Source organism: Octopus bimaculoides, chromosome 19 (assembly GCF_046866305.1).
Source record: "Octopus bimaculoides isolate indiv1 chromosome 19, ASM4686630v1, whole genome shotgun sequence".
Lineage (NCBI taxonomy): Eukaryota > Metazoa > Mollusca > Cephalopoda > Octopoda > Octopodidae > Octopus > Octopus bimaculoides.
Genome location: NC_142946.1, coordinates 32,091,520 through 32,117,698, shown reverse-complemented (window position 1 = coordinate 32,117,698; position 26,179 = coordinate 32,091,520). Strand labels below are relative to the sequence as shown.

At 36.0% G+C, this 26,179-nt stretch overlaps 1 protein-coding gene across 2 annotated transcripts in view; it reads right to left on the bottom strand.

Annotated features, from left to right (window-relative positions):
• Positions 1–26,179, bottom strand: part of LOC106873715 (transmembrane protein 126A) — a 99,072-nt gene that overhangs the window by 39,681 nt on the left and 33,212 nt on the right. Inside the window, exons 2-3 of one of the 2 annotated variants that reach the window (XM_089366711.1) lie at positions 13,423–13,493; positions 10,476–10,637 (exon numbers count right to left, since the gene is read on the bottom strand). In XM_089366711.1, coding sequence (XP_089222837.1) covers positions 10,476–10,618 — 143 coding nt within the window. In that variant the 5' untranslated portion in view covers positions 10,619–10,637; positions 13,423–13,493. The remainder of the gene's footprint in view (positions 1–10,475; positions 10,638–13,422; positions 13,494–26,179) is intronic. The other variant, XM_014921191.3, reaches the window with a different exon arrangement.

The window sequence follows — 26,179 nt, the reverse complement described above, 5'->3', positions numbered from 1 at the left end:
GATGAATACCCATCCTATTTCAAACTACTTAACTGTGAAGTATCTACCAAAACGCATTTTCTTTTTTGATGATGATGATATTAATCCTTTCTACTAAAGGCACAAGGCCTGAAATTTTGGGGGAAGGGACTAGTCAACTACATCAATCCAGTGGTTCACTGGTACTTAATTTATCAACCCTGAAAGGACAAAAAGCAAAGTCGACCTCAGTGGAATTTGAAATCAGAACATGAGTATGGATGAAATGCTGCTAAGCATTTTGTTTGGCATGCCAAGAATTCTGCCAGTTCACTGCCTTAATAATGATAAGCACAAAGCCTGAAATTTAGGGGAGGGGTAAGTCAATTACATTGACCCCAGTGCGTAACTGGTACTTATTTAGTTGCCCTAGAAAGGATGAAAGGCAAAGTTGACCTCGGTGGAATTTGAATTCAGAACGTAAAGACAGATGAAATACCACTAAACATTTTGCTTGGCATGCTAACGATTCTACCAGCTCGCCACCTTAATATTAATAATAACGATAATGATGATGACGATGATGACAGTGAAAAGTGATAAAGGTATACATAGCATACAAAGTATGTGATAACACATGAATGATGCAGTCCTCCTGATAAAGGAGAAACTCCAACTAGGGTCAATCAAGGAACCCCACATCCAGGATTACCCTGACAACCAAAAGTATGAGCCCTCTGTCCTGCTCTCGTCTACAGGTGCATATTTAGAGTTGGACCATTCACTATGTTTTAGCCACAGTCACCCATCTTTTCACAAATTCACTGGAAGGTCGCACTTCCCTCTCCACACACATTTTCTTTTCCAAGTGAAACTTAATGGTTTGAAAATCTGACCCATAGATAGCAATTTTAGGGAAAGGGGTAAGTCAATATCATTGCACCCAGTGCTTGATTTGAGCTTATTCTATTGACCCTGAAAGGATGAAAGGCAAAGTCAACTTTAGTGGAATTTGAACTCAAAACATAAAGAGCCCAACACGGTAACAATTCAGTCTGCTTGCAACCTTTAGGACTGAATTTTGGCATAAAGACAGTAATTTTTGAGAGAAGGGGTTAGTTGATTACATCAACCTTAGTGCTCAACTGGTACTTATTATATTGATCCTGAAAGAATTAAAAACAGTTGGCTTCAATGGAATTTGAACTCAAAATGAAAAGCGTTGGAAGAAATGCCATTAAGTATTTTGTCCAACGTGGGACCAATTCTGCAGCCAGCTTGCTGTTATAATAATAATTCTTTCTGTTATAGGCACAAGGCCTGAAATATTTAGGGAGGGGGCTAGTTGATTACATCAGCCCCAGTGCTCAATTGGTACTTATTTCATTAACACCAAAAGGATGAAAGGTAAAGTTGACCTTGGTAGGACTTGAACTTAGAATGTAAAGAACTGGAAGAAATACTGAAAGACACTTTTTCTAATGCTCTAATGATTCTGCTAATACTATTATTATGCATCAAAATCTTTTGTTGTGCATCAATGACCTAGTTACAAATCTTCTGCTTCACTGTATCTGTTTAAGACACACTTCTAATAGGCCACAATACTGTGCGTCTTGCAGTTCTCCCCAGTTCCTTTTCCACTCTCTTTTGTTCTCTTTCTGACAGCCTCCATACTCCTATCCTCTGTATTAAATGTACTCTAGGGAAGATTTCCAACATAAACTATTTGCTAAAACATCCTTGGTAGCAAAACAAGTAATAAAATAGTATATATTTGATCCTGAGTAAAGAATGGTAAAATGGATAATGCAGTAAAGAAAGATAAATACAAAGTGAGTTTTATTCTCTTATTTTCCCAATACTCAGCTAGAATTTGATCTCATGCATTCTATTCATATATATATATGCATGTATATGTGTGTACATACATGCACGCGTGCACACACACACACACACACACACGTATGTACTGATATTAACCTGATTTGGGGACAGGACTATAGATCCCATTCTGAACAAGGGTGTGAATGTGTTAAGCACATCATAAATAATCTTTACATCTATTATCATAATATTCAGTATAACTTACACTTAATGTCCTCAACAAATGGTTAATAACCGATATAGCAACAAAAGCCTCATTATATGTCATATAATGATAGCTTAATGGGTAATTTAGATATGTATGTGTGTGTGGGGGTATATGTATGTATAGGTGCAGGCATAGCTGTGTGGTAGGAAGTGTGCTTCTCAACCACATAGTTCTGGATTCAGTCCCTCAATGTGGTATCTTGGGAAGTGTCTTCTATAGCTTCAGGCTAACCAAAGCCTTGCAAGTGGAATTGGTAGTTCAGAAACTGAAAGAGACCTATTGTATGTTTGTTTGTGTGTGTGTGTGTGTGTGTGTGTGTGTGTGTGTGTGTGTGTGTGTGTGTGTGTGTGTGTGTTTATCCACCACCACTTGACAAGTGGTATTGGTTTGTTTACATCCCTGTAACTTAGCAGTTTAGCAAAAGTGACTGATAGAATATGTACCGGGATTTAATAGAAACAAAAGTATTGATGCCAATTCATTTGGCTAAAACCCTTCAAATAACTGAAACAAATCGAAGATAAAAAAAAGATATATATATATTACTGATTTTAGGATTAGGGTTCATTTTGGCCATTTGATGTACATAAAGAACTAAATTCAGATGTAAGTTTAAGTCTCCCCTTTATCAGAAAAGAAAAGGAAGAAATCAGACGACAGGAGAGAAAAGCTCAACAAAATCAACCTCATCCTCCACTAGCATTAGCATGCAGTCAATGTCATCGATTCTACTATGCAAAAAATGGTCTGCTTAGTCATCAATGACATCATCATAAAGGAAGCGTTCAGCAGAGAAAAAACTAAATTCTTGGATACAAGATAAAGCCGCCACCGATATACAACTATACTAATCATTGATATTCTATGGCATATTACTAATACAGAGCCCAGTTATATGATGGAAGTACATTATTAATGACAACCACATATCACAGCTATATGACAGAGGTACAGTATAAGTGATATATTATAGTCATATGATGGCAGTGTAATATCAGTGACTAAATATCATAATTGTGTTTAGGTGGTAGAATTGTTAGGACAGAAAAATAAATGCTTAGCTGTAACTGTTTTGGTTTGTTACTTTATGAGATCAAATCATGCCAAGGTCAACTTTGCCTTTCATCCTGTTAATGTCAATAAAATAAAGTACCAGTTGGGTACTGGAATAAATATAATCAACCAGCTCCAATCTCCTTAAATTCACTGGCTTTATACCTACGTTAGAAACAATCTATCATATAGCTATATAGTTATAACAATATATCATTCTACAGTATGTAGTCAAAAGATATACATACACATGCTTTAAATAAGTATTTTAATAAAGAGTTCATTTGAAACATCAGCCTACTTATTTTACTTTTACTGTTTTTTTTTTAGTGTACAATTCATTATGCACAACTTTCTTTGTCAATTTTTTCTTGTGTTCACATTCTGTCCACCACCTTTTGAATTTTGTCTACATGTTGTAACTTCTCCTTTGTCCAACTGTCTATCTCTTACTCCCATTTGTGCTATTTTACATATCATAGTTATATGGTGGAATTATAATACTAGTGATCATGTTTCACAGTTATATGAAGGAAGTATAACATTAGTGTCCATATATCATAACTATGACCAGGTCATAGTTGTATCACAGAGTTACATAACTGAGAATAGATTGCAATCAAAATATAATACATTAAACTGCCACATGTTTAATCACTCTACCAATATATAATTAATTAATATCTTTAACTTCAAGGATTATAGTTTCTCCAGTGAATACCAAGATGCAATGGAAAACAGCCTCAGTGATTGCTGAAGACAGAGTTTTCAGTTTAACTTCAGCCCCATTTAAAACAATTGTGATAAAAATACTGTGAGAGGTGTCAGCTATCAAAACCAAAGAGGAAAAGTTAAACATAAAAGCTCAAGAATGCATTGAAAGCACACCTGAAATATCACTCCTCACCATCTTCAGACATAAGACCATGATGCTGTGAGAATGTTAATTGATACAACACTTTGTTGAATTGATCACATGATGGTGGTGGTGGTGGGGGTAATTATTCTCATATATATATATATATATATATATATATATATATATATATATATATATAGAGAGAGAGAGAGAGAGAGAGAGAGAGAGTAGTTATATTACTAGTCAGCCAGACAAACATAAATAACTGAAAATTTGGTAAGGTTTAGTGTACTGCAGATGATCAGCTGGTGTTGGCAGTAATGGCCTTCCCTGTTGATATTTTATTATAGAAACCATACTAATTTATTAGCTATATTAATATGGATCTATATATATGTGCGTGTGTACACCCTAAATCTGCTACCACCATAGTTGAGACTGACTGATAATGAGCAATAAGTTCCATTGAACAATCAACTTCTTCCTCCGATATGTGGTTGGCTCCAACAAACCATCAATGCTATTTGCCATCACGTTAGGAAATGAGTAATCAGCATTGTTGGCTAGTTGACTCTGTGACTAATTGTATGTATGGGTAACTGGCTGGTGGCTGGCCAGTCATTTTAGCAAGGCTTTATTGAATATCAGCAAAACAATACCACATCACTAAAATCTGTTACTCCACTGCTGTTTCAACATAATGTCATACTAGGTTTTTTTTTGTGTCTCTTTCTGTACAACTTTCTCCATGTTTTTCTTTCATCTATCTTGTTAAAGGACACGCCGTCTTCATAGAGTAATTACTTTTGTACTCTTTACTTGTAATCTTTGATCTTTTTTGTTTATTCTTTCTTCTTCCTTATCATTTACCTTCTGTATCATATCATCCTCATTGCTTTAACATCTGTTTTTCCATGCTTGTATGGGTTGGATGGAGTCTGTTGAGGTAGATTTTCAACAGCTAAATGCCTTCCCTGTTACCATCCTAGATCTGTTTCTAAGCAAGGTAATATTCTACCATGGATAAACATATTTTCACAGAATATTGGAAATGAATGATACTGTTTGTATGCCAGTGACATTCATTTACAATTCTTGTGAAAGGGAGACCTATGAAGACATGGGATGAAGTACTGGAGGACGATCTCAGGATACTGATCATTATGGAGGAGATGACAAAGGACTGCAATATCTGGCATCCTGCTGTATCTATGAAGATCCATCCTGTACAGCAGAAGTATTGATGATGCTCCTCCTGATGAAGAGGATTGGCCTGCAAGCGCTTTGTGCTGGTGCCAAGTAAAAAGCACTTGTGCTGGCGCCATGTAAAAGTACTCATACTGGTGGCATGAACACCCAGCACATACTGTAAAGTGGTTGGCATTAAGAAGGGCAGCCAGCCGTAGAAACAAAGGCAAATCAGACTGGAACCTAGTTCAGCTCTCCAGCTTGCCAGCCCTGGTCAAACTGTCCAACCCATGCCAGCATGGAAAACAGACGTTAAAGGATGATGATGATGATGATATGTCAAGACAAGAATAAACTAACACACACACAAAAATATATGACAGCCTTCTTTCAATTTGCACCTACCAAATTCACTCTCTATTTTGGTCACTGTATTTGAGGAAATTAGTTAACTATAGGCACAGGTATGACTGATTAACCAGGAGGAACAAATTCTGCGGCTTCTAGCAATGGAAGCCTGAACTACAACTGGCTTGTCCTACAGAGAATGTTTCTGGTTACTTTTGGGTACCCCTTGTATTTTGTCATGTCTATTATATAACAGAATACTGAAGAGAAACCATAATTAATAACAACAACAATTACACAATCAGCTTTTTTACACCATAATTCAGTCATAATTAAAAAGGTGTGGAATATAACAAAAATTGCCATCACTCACAAATAACATGGCTGAAGAAAAGAATATTCTGCCAGGATAGATTATTCTAAAGAACACATACAGACATGTCTTTCATCTGTAAAACATATGGAATACTTATGCTGTTGCTGGTATTGATGGTGGTTTCTGCTGTTTATTGAGTTGTAAAATAAAAGTTTCTGTTGTGTAGATTAGTAGAAACAGGAAGTTGAATATTTATTGGGAATTAGCTGGACTAATCTTTGTGACAGGGAGAGAATGAAAGGTACCACATAAGTTTTGGATATGGTAAGTAGATGTAGAGATGGAAAGGCAAACTAATGGGTTGTTAGTATAAATGTGGGGATTAGTAGGAGTACATTTTAGTGTGTGTAGGAGTAGGTGTGTATCATTATCAAGGACCTATTTCAGTCTAGGTGGGATGTTTTATAACATAAGAATTTCAGGTTACTTAAATCAAATGTGATGAAAGCTTGATGAGGCTGAAAGAGTAGAAGGGAGAATCAAATAAATCTGCTGGGGAGCACGACAAACTACTTGCTCTGTTAGAAATAGCAGCTGAATCTCTCTCTAATTACATCTTAAAGTCTTAAAAATGGAAAGGACTCATTAGATATCAGTTTTACATATGGACATTACTGGAATACATCTGATCATGTGTTTGCTCAATCATGTTTGACTTGGGGCCGAACAACAAATGATGATGATACAAAGAACTTCAGGAATACACAACACTTAGTTTTAAAAATATAGGAAATTACAGGACCACACATAGGTTAGAAATATCTTTCTGTGTAGACAGTGATTTCTAACTTAATCCCTAAATTCATACTGCAACCTTCCCTGTTATGTTTGGGCCTTCAGACACTAAACATCAGCTGCATCAGTGTCAGCAGTGTCACTGGGAAGTTCATAAGCACTAACCCACTTCTTATAATTATTTTAAAAAAAAATCTTTTTACTTGTTTTAGTCATTAGGCTGTGGCCATGCTGGGGCACCACCCTGAAGAATTTTTCTTTGAATGTATCAACCCCAGTACTTACTTTCTTTAAAGCCAGGTACTTATTCTTTCAGTACCTTTTGCTGAACCACTAAGTAACAGGGATGTAAACATATCAACACTGGCTCTCAAGCAGTGGTGGCGGGGGACAGACACACACATATATATATATATATATGATAGGCTTCTTTCAGTTTCCATCTACCAAATCCAGTCACAAGGCTTTGGTCAGCCTGGGGCTATAGTAGAAACACTTGCCCAAGATGCCACAGAGTGGGACTCAACCCCGAACCATGTGGCTGGGAAGCAAGCCTCTTACCAGACAGCCATGCCTGCACCTATGTTATTAAAAAACCTAACAGATAAGGAAATGAGGTTATAGAGTTGATATCTATTCCAGAAGTAACGGTGAAGTGGACTGGCTTGAATCAGGAATCAAACAAAAATTGGTCAATTGATAAGAAATACTTAACAAATGAACTGAAGTAAAGATTAAATTAAAAAATATATCTTAGTGTAAACTATGAATAGGAATGCTTTAATAGCAATGGAATTAGATGTGTCTATGTGCCATCAAATCTTCAATTTTTGATGAACACATTACACAGATCAGAGTGTGTACAGTAGACCCAGGTCTTGAAGGGGTAAATTTTTCAGAAACCATAATTCATTAAATATCACAGAGGACTTTAGTAGAACAGCATTTGATTAATAACTTAGGTAGATTTCTTAAAGCACTTGGACAGTATATCTGATTAGTGGTGTGGCAGATTTCTGAGAATAAGCATTCTTCAAAACACCAATTGAGTCAGGCATCAACATTTCCAGTTACTATAACTCACATACACTATGTATTTTCCATATCTGCATTAGTTACCAAAGCTTCATGAAACCAACATGTATACCAGTTATGAGTGATTGTGTAAACACACACACATATACTACATACATACAGTTATGCCATTAACCCTATCTCTAGCAGATGCCCTAATAACAAGCGAATCAACCAGTACACTGTGAGGTTGACTGCCAAATAACATCCAAGTCTACTACAAGCTTGTACTAATCATTTCTTCCTACATTAACGAGAGAAATGGTTGCCAACTTCGATTATCTAGCAAATGATATTGTTAATAAGGAGAGTGAAAGTCTGCCAACACAAGGAATTGAGCTTCTCACAGGAACTTAACAGACTATGTAAGTTAGTAGACTAGTGATGAGGATGATTATGATGGTGATAGTAGCCATAGTGATGTTGCTGTGGCTTCAAGAAAAAAAATTAATTTAGGATAAGAATGAAACACAAACAAATAAGTTGAATGTTTTATAGCTACAGTATGTATATATGTATGTATATATGCAAGTGCACGTGTGTGCTCGTACATATGTATGTGAGTGAAGAAAAGAAGCAATATCACATTGCCATCATTGAGTAGGGAAACAAAATAAATTAGGGGTCAGTAATATGTTCAGATGTCAAACCTTGGTTCCCCCAGTGTCAGCCTCCATTTTGTTCTAGCTTTCTGGCTGTGTTGATGAAATCTTGAGACCCTACTTTCTCCAGCAGCATTAGAAAGATGAGAAGATACAAAAATACTAACAATTCTGCTGCATTGCTACATTCACAAACCCAAGAGCTCAAGGTACAGGAAAGATGATGGTGTTGGATGATAGCTACAGAAGAGATAGGTGATGATGGCATATATGTATTGCCATCTGTAGTGTTGTATGACCCCTGCCTCTCCTGTATAATATCATAAGGTACGCAATACAGAGAAGGTAGAGAATCAAACATAGGAACAAAGGAGACACCTTTTAAGTATCACTACTCTAGTGGTCTTTCTTACTTCTTGAAATGGAAATATTCTTGGTATAGGTCTCTTTCAAAATGTGCTTCTAAAAAGTGTGCTGCTGCGGAAAAGGAAGAGGAGGGCTGCTGCCATTAGTTGACAGAAGAAAAATAACAATAATTTAAATATTTCCACCAATTAAAAATAAAAGATTAAAAATAAAAAAAAAATTTGCCATTATTTTGGCTGGAACTGATAAATTGTGCTTAGGTGTGATGCTGATGAATGATATGTATTGATATATAGATATGATCTCAGTAAGGATTAGTGTACCACTGGAGTAAAATCTCCAAGGATGGATGGTTGGAACTGTTCCAGTATATATTAGATAGACATCACTGGTAAGTGAGGAAGATATGGCAGAATGTAAAGAGTGGCATTTTAGGAACATAGGGAGGAAGTTTATGAAAATTAGACTAGTTTATGGGGTAGGGGAGAGAAACGAAGAACAGATAGTGGTGATGATGATGATAAAGATGATTGTGGTGGGGGTAGTGATGTGATGATGATGACAGTGGTAGAAGTGAGGGTCACTGATGGTGGTATGTGGGGTTGTTATAGCAGTAGTAATGGTGATAAGGATGGGGATGATTATGATGGTCATGAGTGATAGTGGTGATGGTGGTGGTGGTGATGATGGTGGTAATGAGAGTTATTGTGGCAGTGGTAATGATGATGAGATAATGATGGTAATGAAAGTGGTGGTAACGATGATGTTGGGGAAATACCTATTTTAACAGATGCAAATTAAATTGAAAACAGAGGAAGAAGAAATAAATGCACAGGAGACAGCGTTTAATTGAATTCTGAGGTAAAACATGACTGGTATGACATTCATTTAAAGATAGTAAGGTGTGATTTGAGGGAGATTGGGCTGCATAGAGGTTCTGCCATTGCAAAGCTTGGGACATTGAACTGGGATTAATTAGAGAGAGAAAGAGAGAGAGAGAGAGAGAGAGAGAGAGAGAGAGAGAGAGAGAGAGAGAATGATTTAATGAGATATCTGAATATCTAAGGAATTATCATTTTTATACTATTTCTGCAGTAATATAGTTAATAATTCCATACAACATTGCTTTAGCTGAAACATGATGGAAGAGCAGAGAAAATAAGTTTCTGTTCTAAAAATTTTTGCAGTTATGCCAATACTTTGTTAGAGTAAGGTGGTGAACTGGAAGACCCAATAGCACACTGAGCAAAATGCTGAGCAGTATTTCGTCCATCTTTATGTTCTGAGTTCAAATTCTCCAAGGTTGACTTTGCCTTTTGTCCTTTTGGGGTCGATGAAATAAGAACCAGTTGAGTACTGGAGTTGGTGTAAATGACTTACTCCACCCCAAAATTGCTGGCCTAGTGTCAAAATTCGAAACCAATATTTAAGGTGGCGACCTGGCAGAATCATTATTGCACTCGGCAAAATGCTTAGCGGCATTTCATCCATCTTTGAGTTCTGAATTCAAATTCCGTTGATGTTGGCTTTGCCTTTCATCCCATTTGAGATCGAATAAAATAAGTACCAGTTGAACACTAGGGTCGATGTAACTGACTTACCCCATCCCCTGAAATTGTTGGCCTTGTGCCAAAATTTGAAACCAATACTTTGTTACAGTTTATGACTCTCTTACAGTGTATGGCAATGACAGTATGCAGCTGAAATGGTAGCTTGAGGTAGGAGATAGTGGTAGTGGTAGCTGTAGCAGTACAAGTAGTAGTTGTGGTGGTAATAAATAGTGGTACAGTGGTGATAATGGTAGTAAAAGAATATACTTACATTTCGGATTTTGGCTGCCACTCATTCAGTCTTTTTAACTGGTATTCCAAGACATCTTTTCTGCTTAGAGGAATGGCACCCTGTGGTTTGTCTTCATATGATGACAGTCTCTGCAGATTTCCTTTGCCATAAATCTTATACATTCTATCAATTCAATGTTAGCTGCAACAGACACAAACAAAACTGCAGTTTTAATACCACTATACATTAATATTATTATTATTATTATTATTATTATTATCATCATTTCTACACAACTTAAAATATATCATTCATTTTATATAAGAATATTTTTCTCATTACATTTATGAATTTGTTTTGCAAGATTCTTGAAGTGAAATTCTATGTTAAAACAGATGTTGTTACGTATGAATGAGAACAACTGTGTAAAGAAGTGCTAAGCTCTAATTGTGGAGGGTACCTGTGAAAGGGGTACACTCAGGAAGATGTAGGACAAAGTGGTGAGAAAGGATCTTCGGATGCTAGGCCTCTGAGGAAATGACAAGGGACAAGAAGATTGGTGATTTGCTGTACTTGATAAGACATGTCAAGCTAAGTAAAATCTCTGTCTTCCACACTTACAGGCTTGTCCTTTGCTGGTGCTGGTGCCACTTAAAAAGCACCTGTGCCAGTGCTGCATTAACACACTCATGCTGGTGGTTCGTAAATGCCCCTATGCTGGTGGCATGTAAAAACCACCCAGCACACTCTGTTAAGTGGTTGGCATTAGGAAGGGTATCCATGCCAGAACAGACAGTTGGAGTCTGGACAGCTTCCTACTAGCCAACTCCATGTCAAACCGTCCAACCCATGTGAGCATGGAAAGTGGACATTAAACAATGATGATGATTGTTATACTTGGGATGATCATATTTTGCCAATTAAACACACGCATTTTATATTTGATCTTCACTTCAACTTTATTATTATTAATTTAGTTTCTTTGTCAAAGTTCTTTCATCAAACATACTGTGACCTCCTCAGTGACTCTCATCCCACATGTCTCCTCTTGTTTTACTTAGAGGTCACAGGATGCATGACAAAAGAGCTTTGACAAAGAAATTAAAATAATAAACCCGAAGAGAAGACCAAATATATAGTGTGTATGTCTAATTGACAAAATATGATCATCTCCAAGTATAACAATATATTTCTCATGTTGTACAGAAATAATTTTAAATTTAAAAACCTCAGAGATAAATATATGGGTTTAACAACTAAAGATGTACGATTTCGATCTAGTTGAGTTCCATTTAGCTTTGGTGCCATTAGAATCATGCCAATAAGTAATGAAATATAGATTAATGATCTATAAGCTGTGTGACTAGTAGAGTATGCATCAAAGCTGAAAGAGAATGACTAACATCAATAAGTATCATAATTCTTAGATCATTAGTTTGTTCAATTTACATCTGCTTTTCCATGCAAGCATGGGTTGAATGAAGACTTACTAAGGCATTCTTTTACAGGTGGATGCCTTTCCTCTCACTAATCCTTGCCTGTTTTTCAAGAAAAGGAATTTTTTTAATTCCATTTTTCTCTGAAAGTACAAGATGATGATCTGATGGCAGGAAATGTCCATTGTTTGCTCAGCACCTTCAAACTTTCAAGGTTGCAGATGTACACAGCCACAGATACACATATGTGGGTGTGTGTGTGTGTGGCTGTATGGCTATGAAGCTCATGATTTTGGGTTCAGTCCCACCATGCAGCAGCTTGAGCAAGTGTCTTATACTATAGCTCTGTGAATAAATTTAGGACAGAAATTATGATGAAACCTGTCATATATACATTTGAGAGTGTATGTGTGAATGTACCACAGTTTGTCCCCTACCACACCACTTGACAACCAGTGTTGGTTTGTTTGTTTCCTCATAACTTAGCAGTTTGGTAAAAGAGACTGAGAGAATAAGTACTAGATGTCAAAAGTAAGTACTGGAGTGATTTGTTTGACTTCAGTCAAACAAATTGACTCCAGTGCCCCAGCATGGCTGCAGTCCAATGATTCAAACAAGTAAAAGAAAAAAGATATATATGTGCATATAGATATATTCTTTTACCTGTTTGAGTCATCAGACTGCATCCATGCTGGAGCACTGCCTTGAAGGGTTTTAGTCAAATGGATTAAACCCAAGACTTACTTTTTTAAAACCTAATACTTATTCTATCATTCTCTTTCGCTGAACCGCTAAGCTATGGAGATGTAAACACACCAACACTAGTTATCAAGTGGTGATGGGAGGACAAACACAGACACACACACATAGCTATATAGTCTTCTTTCAGTTTTCATCTACCAAATCCACTCACAAGGTTTTGGTGGGCATGAGGCTATAATAGAAAACACTTGCCCAAGGTGCCATGCAGTGGGACTGAACTCGGAATCATGTGGTTGGGAAACAAGCTTCTCACCACACAGCCATGCCTATGCCTCCCACCTGAATGACCTCTGTGCCGGTGGCATGTAAAAAGCACTCACTACACTCTCAGAGTGGTTGGTGTTAGGAAGGGCTTCTAACTAGAAACCTTGCCAGAACAAATTGGAGCCTGGTGCAGCCTCCTGGCTTACCAGTCCTCAGTCAAACCATCCAACCCATGCCAGCATGGAAAGCAGACATTAAATGATGATGATGATGATATATATATATATATATATATATGTATGTATAGACACACTCAATGGACTTCTACACATTTTCTGTTTACCAATTCCACTCATAAGGTATTGGTTGATTCAAGAGATCAGTAGAAGACACTTGCCCAAGATACCACACAGTGAGATAGAACACAACCTCACATGGTTATGAAGTAATCTCTCAATCAACATAGCCATGTTTGACCAGTGACTTCTCTCCAAGAGTTACAACAAAAATTACTATAAAATCAAATCTATAAATATATTCACATTAATTCATAAACTCATTCATGTATCTTACATGATATTCACCTGAGCTAGTAAGTGTACAATCATGATTGTATGCCACCTTCTCCAAGTTTGGTAGATGACTATATGTCAGCCTGAAAAAAAGAGCCAATTAAGTTTGAAACCAGTTATTACATTGTCAGTCATGTGACTTACAGAAACATTTTTGGTTGTAATTCCATTACTATACAGCAATAAGTTTAAATGCTCAACCATTTAACATTTAATCTAGCCATATCTAGCACAAATATTCTAACCAGATCCAACCTCTCACACATACCTACAATGTCATTCTAAAAATACAAAAGCACATGCCAGCATGGAAAACGGATATATGATGATGATAATGATGACATGAGATTAATTTAAAACAATGGGAATAAATAAGCAGTACATTTGACAAAGAAACCTGAATCCTAAAGGGTTAAATGTTATATATGTCATCATCAGAACTGATTCTACTGGTGGGTTTCTGAATAAAGGCAAGTTGTATATTCTAACATAAAACATGTAGAGTAAGCACTGTGAAATAGTTAACAGAGAGTAAAATAACTAACTGAATAGATATTGATCTTCTACCTCATGGTTCCTGGGTGCAAACCTGATATATTTTGGTGTTTTTCGGAAATTAGCCTTTGTTTGAAGTTGCACATTTTTTCTTGACACAACATCATCTGTAGCAGACTGTTGGTCAATCCATGCAGATATTTCTCCATTACAGATTTACCACTATGTAATCCGAGCAAAATTTGTAAGGAACCTTCAGAATCTTGGAGATATTACATTTTATGCCAAATTGGAGGTTTTTGAGGAGGTTTGCATTTTATTCCATAACTACTGCCATAATTGAGCACTCTTACTTTTTGGAGGATTTTATGTGGTTGAGAAATACAACTGTCTCTGGACAAGAAGGAGTTGATTCTTGGTTTGAAGCAGGCCAAAATGTGAACTCAGTCCTGCAAGCTTATAAAAGAAATCTGATGTCACCTATCTGCAAGTAGGTTGAACTGATGGCTACTAAGAGTTAGTTAAGTATATAATCTCCACGCTGGTCTAAAATTTAAAGAATTCCTGGAATATATGGAGAATGAAAAGTGACTGAACCATTGAATCCAATTTGCAGTTCCATAGATTTTAATGTCTTTCATAAAAGTCAGACTTAACAATAAAATTGGTTAGAAGTGATATACTATGAAGGATATCAAAAGATATTTAGATTGCTGAGTTTTCAGATGACTTCCCCATTGGTAATATTGTTATCCTTACTACTACTACTACTACTACTACTACTACTACTACTACAACTACTTGTATAATTTAAAAGCATATCAATAATTTCCTTTCTTCTTTTACGTAGAGTGAGGTACATCAAATAAGATTATTATTATTATTGCAGCTGTTATTCTTTTTGTTGTTAAGCAGGGGAAATAAATTGTAAAAGAATTGGCAGAGGAAACGTCAAAAGACTAAGAAGATCCAGATATGGTGAAAGTGAAGTAGGTGGCCACTACTGCTAGCTATTGATGCTAGAGTCAATAAACACAGACTGAGAAAGAGGACATTCAAAGTGACTACTTTTGTGGTTTGATAAGTTTGAGTTAACAGTCTGCAACAACTAACAGAGAAAAGACTATAAAATTAAGTGTTTCAATATTAAAGGAATATGTATTTATAATATTCAGTCTTGTTTGGAGTTAACTGAGATACAGAGGCGGGGGGGGGGGGCAGTAAGTAACTGAGATAGGAATGACAGCACTAAATGCTTACTCTACTAGCAGAGACAGATCATGGATGTCATAGCAAGAAGCGATAAGAATGGATCTCAGGGTGCTGAGCTTCACTGATGAGATGTTGCAAGGGAGTACTAATACGCTGTAATGTAGAACAGTCTACAGTACAAAATGCATAATGAAGGTGTATGGCCCAGTGTTTAAGACAATGGGCTCTCATTTAAGTAGTGTTAACTGGGAAGTTAATAGCAGTTTACTTAACATGACATGAAATGGGGAGGAATTTCATTCAAAAACATTGAGTCTACACAAATGAAATCATTGTCTAATGTTTGGTTCAAAACTGAAGTTAAACTAAAGAAAAAGTTATAATATAGGCACAGGAGTGGCTGTGTGGTAAGTAGCTTGCTTACCAACCACATGGTTCCAGGTTCAGTCCCACTGCGTGGCACCTTGGGCAAGTGTCTTCTACTATAGCCTTGGGCCGACCAAAGCCTTGTGAGTGGACTTGATAGATGAAAACTGAAAGAAACCCGTCGTATATATGTATATATATATGTGTGTTTGTATGTCTGTGTTTGTACCCCCACCATCGCTTGACAACCAATGGGTGTGTGTTTACGTTCCCATAGCTTAGCGGTTCGGCAAAACAGACTGATAGAATAAGTACTAGGCTTCCAAAGAATAAGTCCTGGGGTCGATTTGCTCGACTAAAGGCGGTGCTCCAGCATGGCCGTAGTCAAATGACTGAAACAAGTGAAAGAGAGTAAAGAGAGAATATAAATTTGTTGACAAAAACAGAAATAGGGAGAAACGTCTTGAAGCTTGTATTTCATCATCATGAATGACTCATGTCTACAAAAGTGTCAATATTTATGAGTTAAAAACTAAGGCAGCTAGCTGGCTGAATCATGCTGGGCAAAATGCTTAGCAGCATTTAATCTATCTTTATGTTCTGAGTTCAAATTTTGCTGAGGTTGACTTTGTTTTACATCTTTTCAGGGTCAATAAAATAAATCAAGCCTTGGAGTCCATGTAATCGACTTGTCCCCTCCCATGAAATAGCCGTCCTTGAGCCAAAGTTTTAAATCAATATTTATGAGTTAACACACATAAGAACACACACACCTATATGATGGAGGATCTCTGCCATTTGAAAATATAGATTCAGTAGTTTGGTCAACTGAATTACCTGGTCCTGGTTTAATGTCTAAGTTACAGAGCATTGCCCAGACATGTGCACCGTTAACATAATTTTCCAGCAGAACTAGCATGAAAGCATTATGACAACGTTATATGTTTTGAATCACAATATAATCCACCTGGCAAATATCTACACAGTTTTTTCAACTTAGTTTCACTTACAAGATGGTTAGGTGCAGGCAAGGATGGTTGGTAAGAAACTTGCTTCCTAACCATATGGTTTTGGGTTCAGTTCCACTGTGTGGCACCTTTTTCTACTATAGCCTTGGAGTGACCAAAGCCTTGAGTGGATTTGGTAGACAGAAACTGAAAGAAAGCTGTCATGTGTGTGCGCATGTGCATGTGTGCTTGTGTTTATCTCATACTACCCCTTGATGTCTGGTGCAGGTGTGTTTATGTCCCTGCAAGTTAGTATTTTGGCAAAAGATACTGAAAGAATAAGTACTAGGCTTAGAAATAAGTACTGGTGGTGGTGGTGGGGGTGATTCAAGGTGGCACCCCAACAGGGCCACGATCTAATGACCAATACAAGTAAAAGATAAATAGATAATAAGATGTGAGATTGAATCCAGAAACTTGGAGTTGCAAAGTGAATTTCTTAACTATTGAATCATATTACACCTATATATATATAAATCAGTGCAGTGTATATATATATATATATATATATATATATATATATGATAGATCGCTGACCACTACATTTATATTTTTTTTCTCCTTGTTTCTCTCCTTATTTCTTTCAGTGTTCCTTTCAGTTGAAGAGCGTAGCTCAAAACGTCAAAGACTTTCTCTATTCCCGAGCGTTAAACTAATACATCCATACATCCATTTGTTGTTTACACCACCTGTCTTCGTCTGTTGTTTTTTTCGTAAATTCTCCCATATATATATATATATATATATATATATATATACATGCATGTATATGTGTGTTTGTATATATATATATATATATATATGTATATATTTATATTATAACTAGAGGTAGTCGATAGCTTCCGCTATCTGGGCGACCAAGTTAGTAGTGGGTGCACTGAAAGTGTAGCTGCTAGAATAAGAATAGCCTGGGCAAAATTTAGAGAGCTCTTACCCCTGCTGGCGACAAAGGGACTCTCACTCAGAGTAAAAGGCAGACTGTATGACGCATGTGTACGAACAGCCATGCTACATGGCAGTGAAACATGGGCTGTAACTGCTGAGAACATACGTAAGCTCGCAAGGAATGAAGCCAGTATGCTCCATTGGATGTGTAATGTCAATGTGAATACCCGTCAGAGTGTAAGTATCTTGAGAGAAAAGCTGAACATTAGAAGCATCAGTTGTGGTATGCAAGAGAGACGATTGCGCTGGTATGGACATGTGGTGAGAATGGATGAGGATAGCTGCGTGCAAAAGTGCCACACCCTAACAGTTGAGGGAACCTGTGGAAGAGGTAGGCCCAGGAAGACCTGGGCTGAGGTGGTGTGGCAAGACCTTCGTACATTGGGCCTCACCGAGGCGATGACTACTGACCGAGACCTTTGGAAATGTGCTGTGCGTGAGAAGACCCGGCAAGCCAAGTAAGATCGTTGCCAGTGCCCCTGGACTGGCTCTTGTGCGGGTGGCACATAAGATGCACCATTTTGAGTGTGGCCGTTGCCAGTACCGCCTGACTTGCTTCCGTAGGATTTTCGAGCGAGATCGTTGCCAGTGCCCCTGGACTGGCTTGTGCGGGTGGCACATAAAAGACACCATTTCGAGCGTGGCCGTTGCCAGTATCGCCTGACTGGCCTTCGTGCAGGTGACACGTAAAAGCACCTACTACACTGTCTGAGTGGTTGGCGTTAGGAAGGGCATCCAGCTGTAGAAACTCTGCCAAATTTAGATTGGAGCCTGGTGTTGCCATCCGGTTTCACCAGTCCTCAGTCAAGTCGTCCAACCCATGCTAGCATGGAAAGCGGACATTAAACGATGATGATGATGATGATGATATATATATATATATATATGTGTGTGTGTATATATATGGGTGTGTGTGTGTATATATATATATATATATATATATATATATATATATATATATATATATATATATATATGAAAGGGAAATCAATCTTTTGAAACCAATAAAACAGTAAGATCTGGAATTATCAATCTTAGAATTTATTCCATTTTTTTCTGCTGGAATTTGATTTCATCATCATGTCTAAGAAATTGCATAAACACACACATGTATTTCAGCAATAGCAACCAAGTTATAATGCTCCTACAAATGTACAATTCTATACAGCAGTGCTGAGGGTGCATATAGGTGTGTTTCAACACCCACACATATATACGTATTCAATGTATTCCACCACAAACTGTTAAACTCTTTATATTTACATGTACGTACATATACAGGAACACAGATCATTATCAGACAAAATACATGGAAGTATTATATACATAAAACACATACACAGTACTATATACACACACAGTGACTATGTAAATATACAACTATTACACACATACATAGCTATTCAATGTAATATAATATATGCACACATACACACGCAAATACTCAAATACAGTTATTACCCATTCACACAGTTTGTCATTACACACATATACTCAACAGTTACACATAGACACACAGTCTTTCTATGTTTCTTAATTTCCCCAAAGGAAGAAAACAGAATTAATTTGGAGCAAAATAATTCAAAAATGAAAAACTGTAAGTTAAAAATCCAAAATGAATGAACCACAGAGGAATATAACACAGTACAATAACAATATAAGATATATTTAGGTCATGCAAAGTAATATCATAAGACTTTTTCCATTGACAGGGTTAAAGTATTAGTACATAGTGTAAAATAATCAATAAATTTGATATAAATCTGATCTGGGATCTCTATGAAATGTGCAGTATCACATGACCTGTGTGATATTATTGACATAATATCTCAGTGCAGTATTATAATCTCTCATATTGTTGTTAATTAAATCTGATATATATCTGAGCTGAGTTGGGTGAACCAATGCTATCACATGACCTGAGTGATAATATCTATAGTGTGTCTCAGAGCAAAGTTATAGTATGTCACTGTGTTGCTGTAGAACAAAAATGTCGTAAAATATTGACATGGTGGTTCATGTCTACTTGTACAAGAAGGGTTTAATACAGAATGGACTGTGACATGCATTCTGAAATCAAATCAGTCATTAACCACTCAAGTAAATTCTTGTAGTTTTCTTTAAAGCCAAAGATTTTGAACTCAGCATTGCACGTTAGCAAAACATTCATTAGTTATAGTAATCTCATTCTTTACAGTGGTAAGATTTACCTATGTATAGGACTTATTTACATTTATTTAATCTAAATTAGCAAATTAAATATTGTGGCCATCTGTAACTATGTTTGCTTATAAAAGGCATTCTGTATAACAGTTTTTCATATTAGTAGCGGTGTTACACAAATTCAGTATAGCTTCTTTACTGTACCTATTTTACAGCTGATTTACTTTAACCTGCAATTTGTCTTACACCTACCACATCTAATGTTTTGCCATGGCTACTCCACACCTTGCCCTACAGCTGTCTTATTCCAGTTTCCAACACAAATCACATCTTTATATCTCCTTCACCCGACACCTGTCCCAGTTACTACCACTTTATTTTACTTAATTCTGAAAAATCTGTGGCACTTCCTTCTGGAGAAGAGCTTCTATGTGATTTTCAAACAACAGAAATAATAGCTAAATCTCCCACATATCACACCAAAAAGGAAATGATTCATTGGATAAAGTGATCCTAGATTACACTGTGTCATTAAAGAAAACATAGACAAGTTGGTTATATTTGGAACGTCTTTGCTCATAGGTCTACTTGATCAGAGTTGATTTAGGGCAAAACAACAACAAATTAATCATTAACCAATGATATACATGAAATATTAATCAAATTATTGCTCCCATTGCAGATCCATTTTCATTTATGACTGGCAGAAGTATTGACAGCTGATGGCTTGGTGTCATTTAAAACCAACAACAGAAAGAACAACATCAGTAGTTCAGCAGTGAGCACTAACTGCAGCATTATGGCATGCATTAACCCCTCCCTATTTTTTTAGATTAAATCCCTAAAGGCTTGTCCCATTCTGGGAAACAGTGCAGCCAGTTTGGCTTTAAAATTAATCAAATGATAAATGTGTTCTGATGCCTAAAGATAAAAGAATTCATTTTTTAATGATTGTAAACACTGGCAACAATTTTGATGACATTAAATATTTCATGTATAAATTGTCAGTGAAGTTGCATGGCTTAGTGGTTGGGATAATTAGCTCAGTCGTAAGGTTGTGAGTTCAGTTCCTAGTGGTGCATTGTGTCTTTGAGTAAGACACTTTATTTCACCTTGCTCCAGTCCACTCAGCTGGCAAAGATGAGTAACATGTGTAATTCAAAGGGCTGGCCTTATCACATTGTGTGTCATGCTGAATCTCTCTGAGAACTATGTTTGGCTGTGGAGTGCTCAGCCACTTGCACGTTAGTTTCTCAAGCAGGCTGTTCTGTTGAGCAGATCAACTGGGACCCTCATTGTAACAGACAGGATTGTCAGTACCAGATTATGTTAGATGTAATGTATAATTAAGAATAGGAGAATTCAGGATGTTATTGTTGTTTAGTCAGGGGTTATCTGCGATAAAACGGACCTCTGATCAAAGGTTATCCAATTGTCAACGAAGCCAGATAAAGTGTAATCCAAAGAAGCTACCAATGTATCTTGTATATCCTTTTAAAGATAGTAAGGTGAGGTTTGAGAGAGAGAGAGAGTCATTGATATGTTGTTGTTTACACTCAGGTTATCCTCAAGTGAACACATCACTAGTAAAAGGCATCCCAATTATGACCACCACATCTATTTATTAGTATGTTGTATCTAGAGTTACATAACTCAATGCATCCTTCTTTGTTTTAATGACAGTAAAATGTGATATGAGGGAAATTTGGTTACCATTTTTAGCAGTTTAATTGACCATATACATGCTCATTTGTTGACTCAACTAACTGATATTCTCTAATAATGTATGTCAAGATGAATAATGTATCTGTAGCAGAGTCATTATTGTCTTCTGAGAGGATACATTATTCGTTGCCTTCTACTTAGTTGACTCAACTAACTGATAATCTTTTTTTATTTTGTGATGTATGTAAAAATATAAACATTGCGTCTGTGATTGCCTTCTGAGAAGAGACATTATACATTACATTCTCCAGGTGATGACTGATGTTTCTAGAGGATGAGAAAACATGGTTGTTTGACACTCACACACATATATATGTGTGTGATACTGTAGGACATTAACAAACTAGGATGAAAAAAAACTACAACCAAGGCTCAAAACTAGATAACAAAATCAGTAGACTGTAATGTAACCATCAAATGCCTGTCCTATAGTAAACATAACTGATGTTTTAACAGCAACGCATAAAACTGGAGAATCAGAAGATGGTTTGAACAGTATCTTACAAAGACTGAGATGAATTTGATGGTCTGAAAGATATAGCTAATGATTTGTGTAAGATCTAATGGAGAAAATAAAAGGAAAATATATTAAAAAAACCCTGAAAATTTACACATAATGGATGTAATAAAACTGATCATGAGAAAAATAGGTTTTATTCTTTGGAGAGAGAGAGAAATTCTATTATTGTGTTGTGTTCCTTCAGAGTGTGTTAACAAGTTGCTGTGAAACGCAAGTGACCTTCTTTCGGGGATCAATAGACCATTTTTAATGGAACATTTACTTTCAGGTGTATGTTAGACAGCAAATAACTTCTAAAGACAATTCTTTAGATATTTCAAGTTTTATCAATACACAACATATCTCTGTTGGAACAATATGTAACGTATTGAAAGAATATAGAAAAGAAAGAACTATCAAACAACCTTGGAGGTAACATTAAAAACCATTACACTCCAACTGATATTAAAACTAGTTTAGCTCTTATTTACTTTTTCATATTTCTATTTTGGTAATAAAAGGTTAAAAGTTATCTTTATCTTTCTTTAATGTTTACATTGGTGTTAGAATTATTAGTTTATTTTTCTGTGAAAGGTGGTTTTCTTGAAGAATTAAATGATAATGCTTTGGTAAGCATAAAAGACATAATGAAGGTAGCTATTGGTAGCAGATTGGTAAGAGTGTGAACTGGTTTGGAGGGTTAAGAGAGTTATATATCTAAAACATCTGATGGATAAAGATAAAGTGTTGCAGACTAGTGAAACAGAGCAATGAAGGGGTTGAGAGATCTTAGGTATCTGTTGATGCCTTTGATGTGTATGAGATAATAAGGGGTTGAAAGAGAACTTAAGTACCTGTTGGTACTTATTAAACCTCTAGCAAGTGTTGTAGTGCAGGAAAGTGGTGCAATTCCAGGGAGGATGGAATCAAGGCTGGGACAAACTGAGGACATTTTAAGACATGTGCTGGAGCTATTATAATGGTATGTGATTCGTGTGTGAAGAAATGTTGTGAGAGGGCACGGACTACATGTAGGGAAAGGCTGTAATGAAACACTGGATGTATGTTGTGAGACAGCAGAAAGGTTTGTATGATCTTCCACAATCAATGCCAGTTTCTAACAATCATGTGACACTGAACATGTTTCACACAATCTGCCTTTTGAAATAAAAACATGTAATGAAGGTCACAGGCAGCACTGACCATGCAAACAGAAATACATTAATAATCCTGACCAAAACTACTGTGTGATGATAATGATGCTGGTGATAGTGGTGGTGATGATGATAATGATGAGATATATATATGTATGTATGTGTGTATGTATGTAACTAAACCAATATAGTTACTGTACTTAAAACAGCACAAGGCACATAACGATAAAGTGTTTCAGTTTTAATAGTAATTTTGCTGATCTGTAGAATAATGAGTAAAAGGAAGATAGTAACAATGGTAAATAAACAAAGTTTCTCCAAAACTAATAGAAATAGGAGAAAGATGAAAAAAAAAGGGTGGGCAAGGGAAAAGAAAGAACCTTTTTGAATGAATTTAATAAAAAAAAAAAAACAGAAACAACAAAAACCAATATTGGCTGACAGCCATTAAAATCCATTTTCAATTGAGAATATAGAACGTACGTAAGTACGATGAGATAGCTATTTGGAGAGGAGCCAGTAGAAAACAAAAGGATGTTCAATAAATTATATGGCAGAAGTTAGGTATATATACGCATGTGTGTGTGTATATATAAATACACATATATGTATGTATATATTTTTATACATTAAATATATATATATATATATATATATATATATATATATATATATACATGTATATATATATATATATATATACATGTATATATATATATATATATATATATACATGTGTATATATATATATATACATGTATATATATATATATATATATATATATACATGTATATATATATATATATATATATGTATATATATATATATATACCCACACATATGTACATACATAAATGAATGTATTGCAAAAAAAGCACAATATCAATACAATGTGTGGTATACTGATGTTATTTGTCAAACTGGCATATTCCCACATGGTGAGAGGTCAAACAGAACATGAATCCAGGCCGGGGCCAGTATCGCCTGACTGGCCTTCGTGCGGGTGACACGTAAAAGCACCTACTACACTCTCTGAGTGGTTGGCGTTAGGAAGGGCATCCAGCTGTAGAAACTCTGCCAAATTTAGATTGGAGCCTGGTGTTGCCATCCGGTTTCACCAGTCCTCAGTCAAATCGTCCAACGATGATGATGATGATGATGATGATGATGATATGTAACTGTAGATTCAATTACAGTTTTACAGGATATTTCCAGTGAGATTATTCCAGATAGATTTTTACTTAGCTGTAGTGATGATGGAAGATGACTTCCTCAGCCTGACTGATTAAAAAGACACCATCCAATTTTAACTCTGAAAATTGTTTTCATTAAAATAGAAATATTTGTTTTGATTATTGTCAGTTGGGTTATTGTAAAAAAAAAAAAAAAAAAAAATGAAATTTAATTGTGAGAGAAAGATTAAGTACTTGCTCCATGGTTAAATTGAGTTTCTATCAACTTTAATCAACTCCCATTGTCAACAATGACCCAGGTGTTACACTTATTAATTCAGCTCTTTTACATTTGTTTTTTTTCTTCTCATTTAACAATGGATTAAGTAGATGAGTAAATTCAAGCTTCTTTGATACATGTAATATCTATCTATCTATCTATCTATCTATCTATAGATAGACAGATAGGTATAGATAGATATATAAATACATATACGTGCAGGTGTGGCTGTGTGGTAAGAAGTTTGCTTCCCAACCATATGGTTGCAGGTTCAGTCTCACTACATGGCACCTGAGGCAAGTATTTTCAATTATAACCTTGGGCCAACTAAAGCCTTGTGAGTGGATTTGGTAGACGGAAAGTGAAAAAAAAGCTCATTGTGTGTGTGTGTGTGTGTATATATATATATATATATATAGTTGGAATTTACAAAAAAACAAACCAAAAGATGAAGATGGGTGTGTAAACAACAGACAGATGTATTAGTTTAACGCTCGGGAAGTGAAAAAGTCTTTTATGTTTCGAGCCTACATCTTCGACAGAAAGGAACGCAGAAATAAACAGGGAGAGAAAATAGAAAAAGGTTTAGTGGCTAGTGATCGATCATGGTGAATGCCAGACAGAGGTGGTCAGACAGGAGAGCTAGGAAGAAGGGGAGATAATAAAGTAGTTGTGATCCCAAAACGAAGGTGCACGTGTGTGTATGTGAGAGCATGTATGTGCATGTGGATAGGGGCTAGTGACCTCGACGTGTGTGAGTGCATGTGTAGGTGTGTGGATGATGGTGTGGGTGCTGGGAAGGGGTCAGTGCTAGTGTGTGCGGGTGGTGTGATATGGTGTGGTATGTTGGTATGTGGTGTGGTGTGGTGATGTATATATATGTAGGAATAAACATATGTAGGAATAAAGTATGCAATTATAACATGCGTTTTCTCCATTCCTTAAATTTTTAAATATACTCAAATACCCAAAATTTCAAGGAGTTCCTGCCTTAAAAACAGGAACTAAACCACAGTTATTTTGTGTTCTTTGCTACATTGGTTTCTATTAACCCATTTATTCTATCCGAAGAATTTTTATTCATTAAGATAGAAGAAATACACATAATTATATGTATATATATATATATATATATATATATACACATGCACACACAAGTGTGTGTCTTTGCATTTGTCCCTCACCAGTACTTGACAACCAGTGTTGGTTTGTTTACATCCCAATAACTCAGCAGTTTAGCAAAAACAGACCGAGAGAACAATTGTCAGGCTCAAAAATAAGTTTTGGAGTCTGTTTGCCTGAAACCCTGCAAGATGTTGCCCCATCATAACCACAGTCAATGACTGAAACAAGTAAAAGATTAAAAATAGTTTTTATAAGATCTATTGCTTTTACAGTGAAATGACCTTGCTATAGTTTGTCATTCAATTGTGGTATAATAATTTGCATAATAGATACTGAATCTGTTTATTGTTTCAGTTAGTAAAGTTAGAGCATGCATGTTTTAGTTTTATTGTTTCTATGATATTTCAGCCATGACCATCCCAGTTTTTTTGGCTATATTGTCTTTCAATTTTTTCTAGCAGTAGTTGAAGAACTGCTCTATCCTTCTATCAATCATCTTTAGTATTGGCTCTGAACAGACGACTTACCAAATCCACCAGCATCCTTTTTACCAGCAATGTACAAGAACATTGCATTCACAACAACATAAATCAATCACACACACACACACACACACACAATGTGT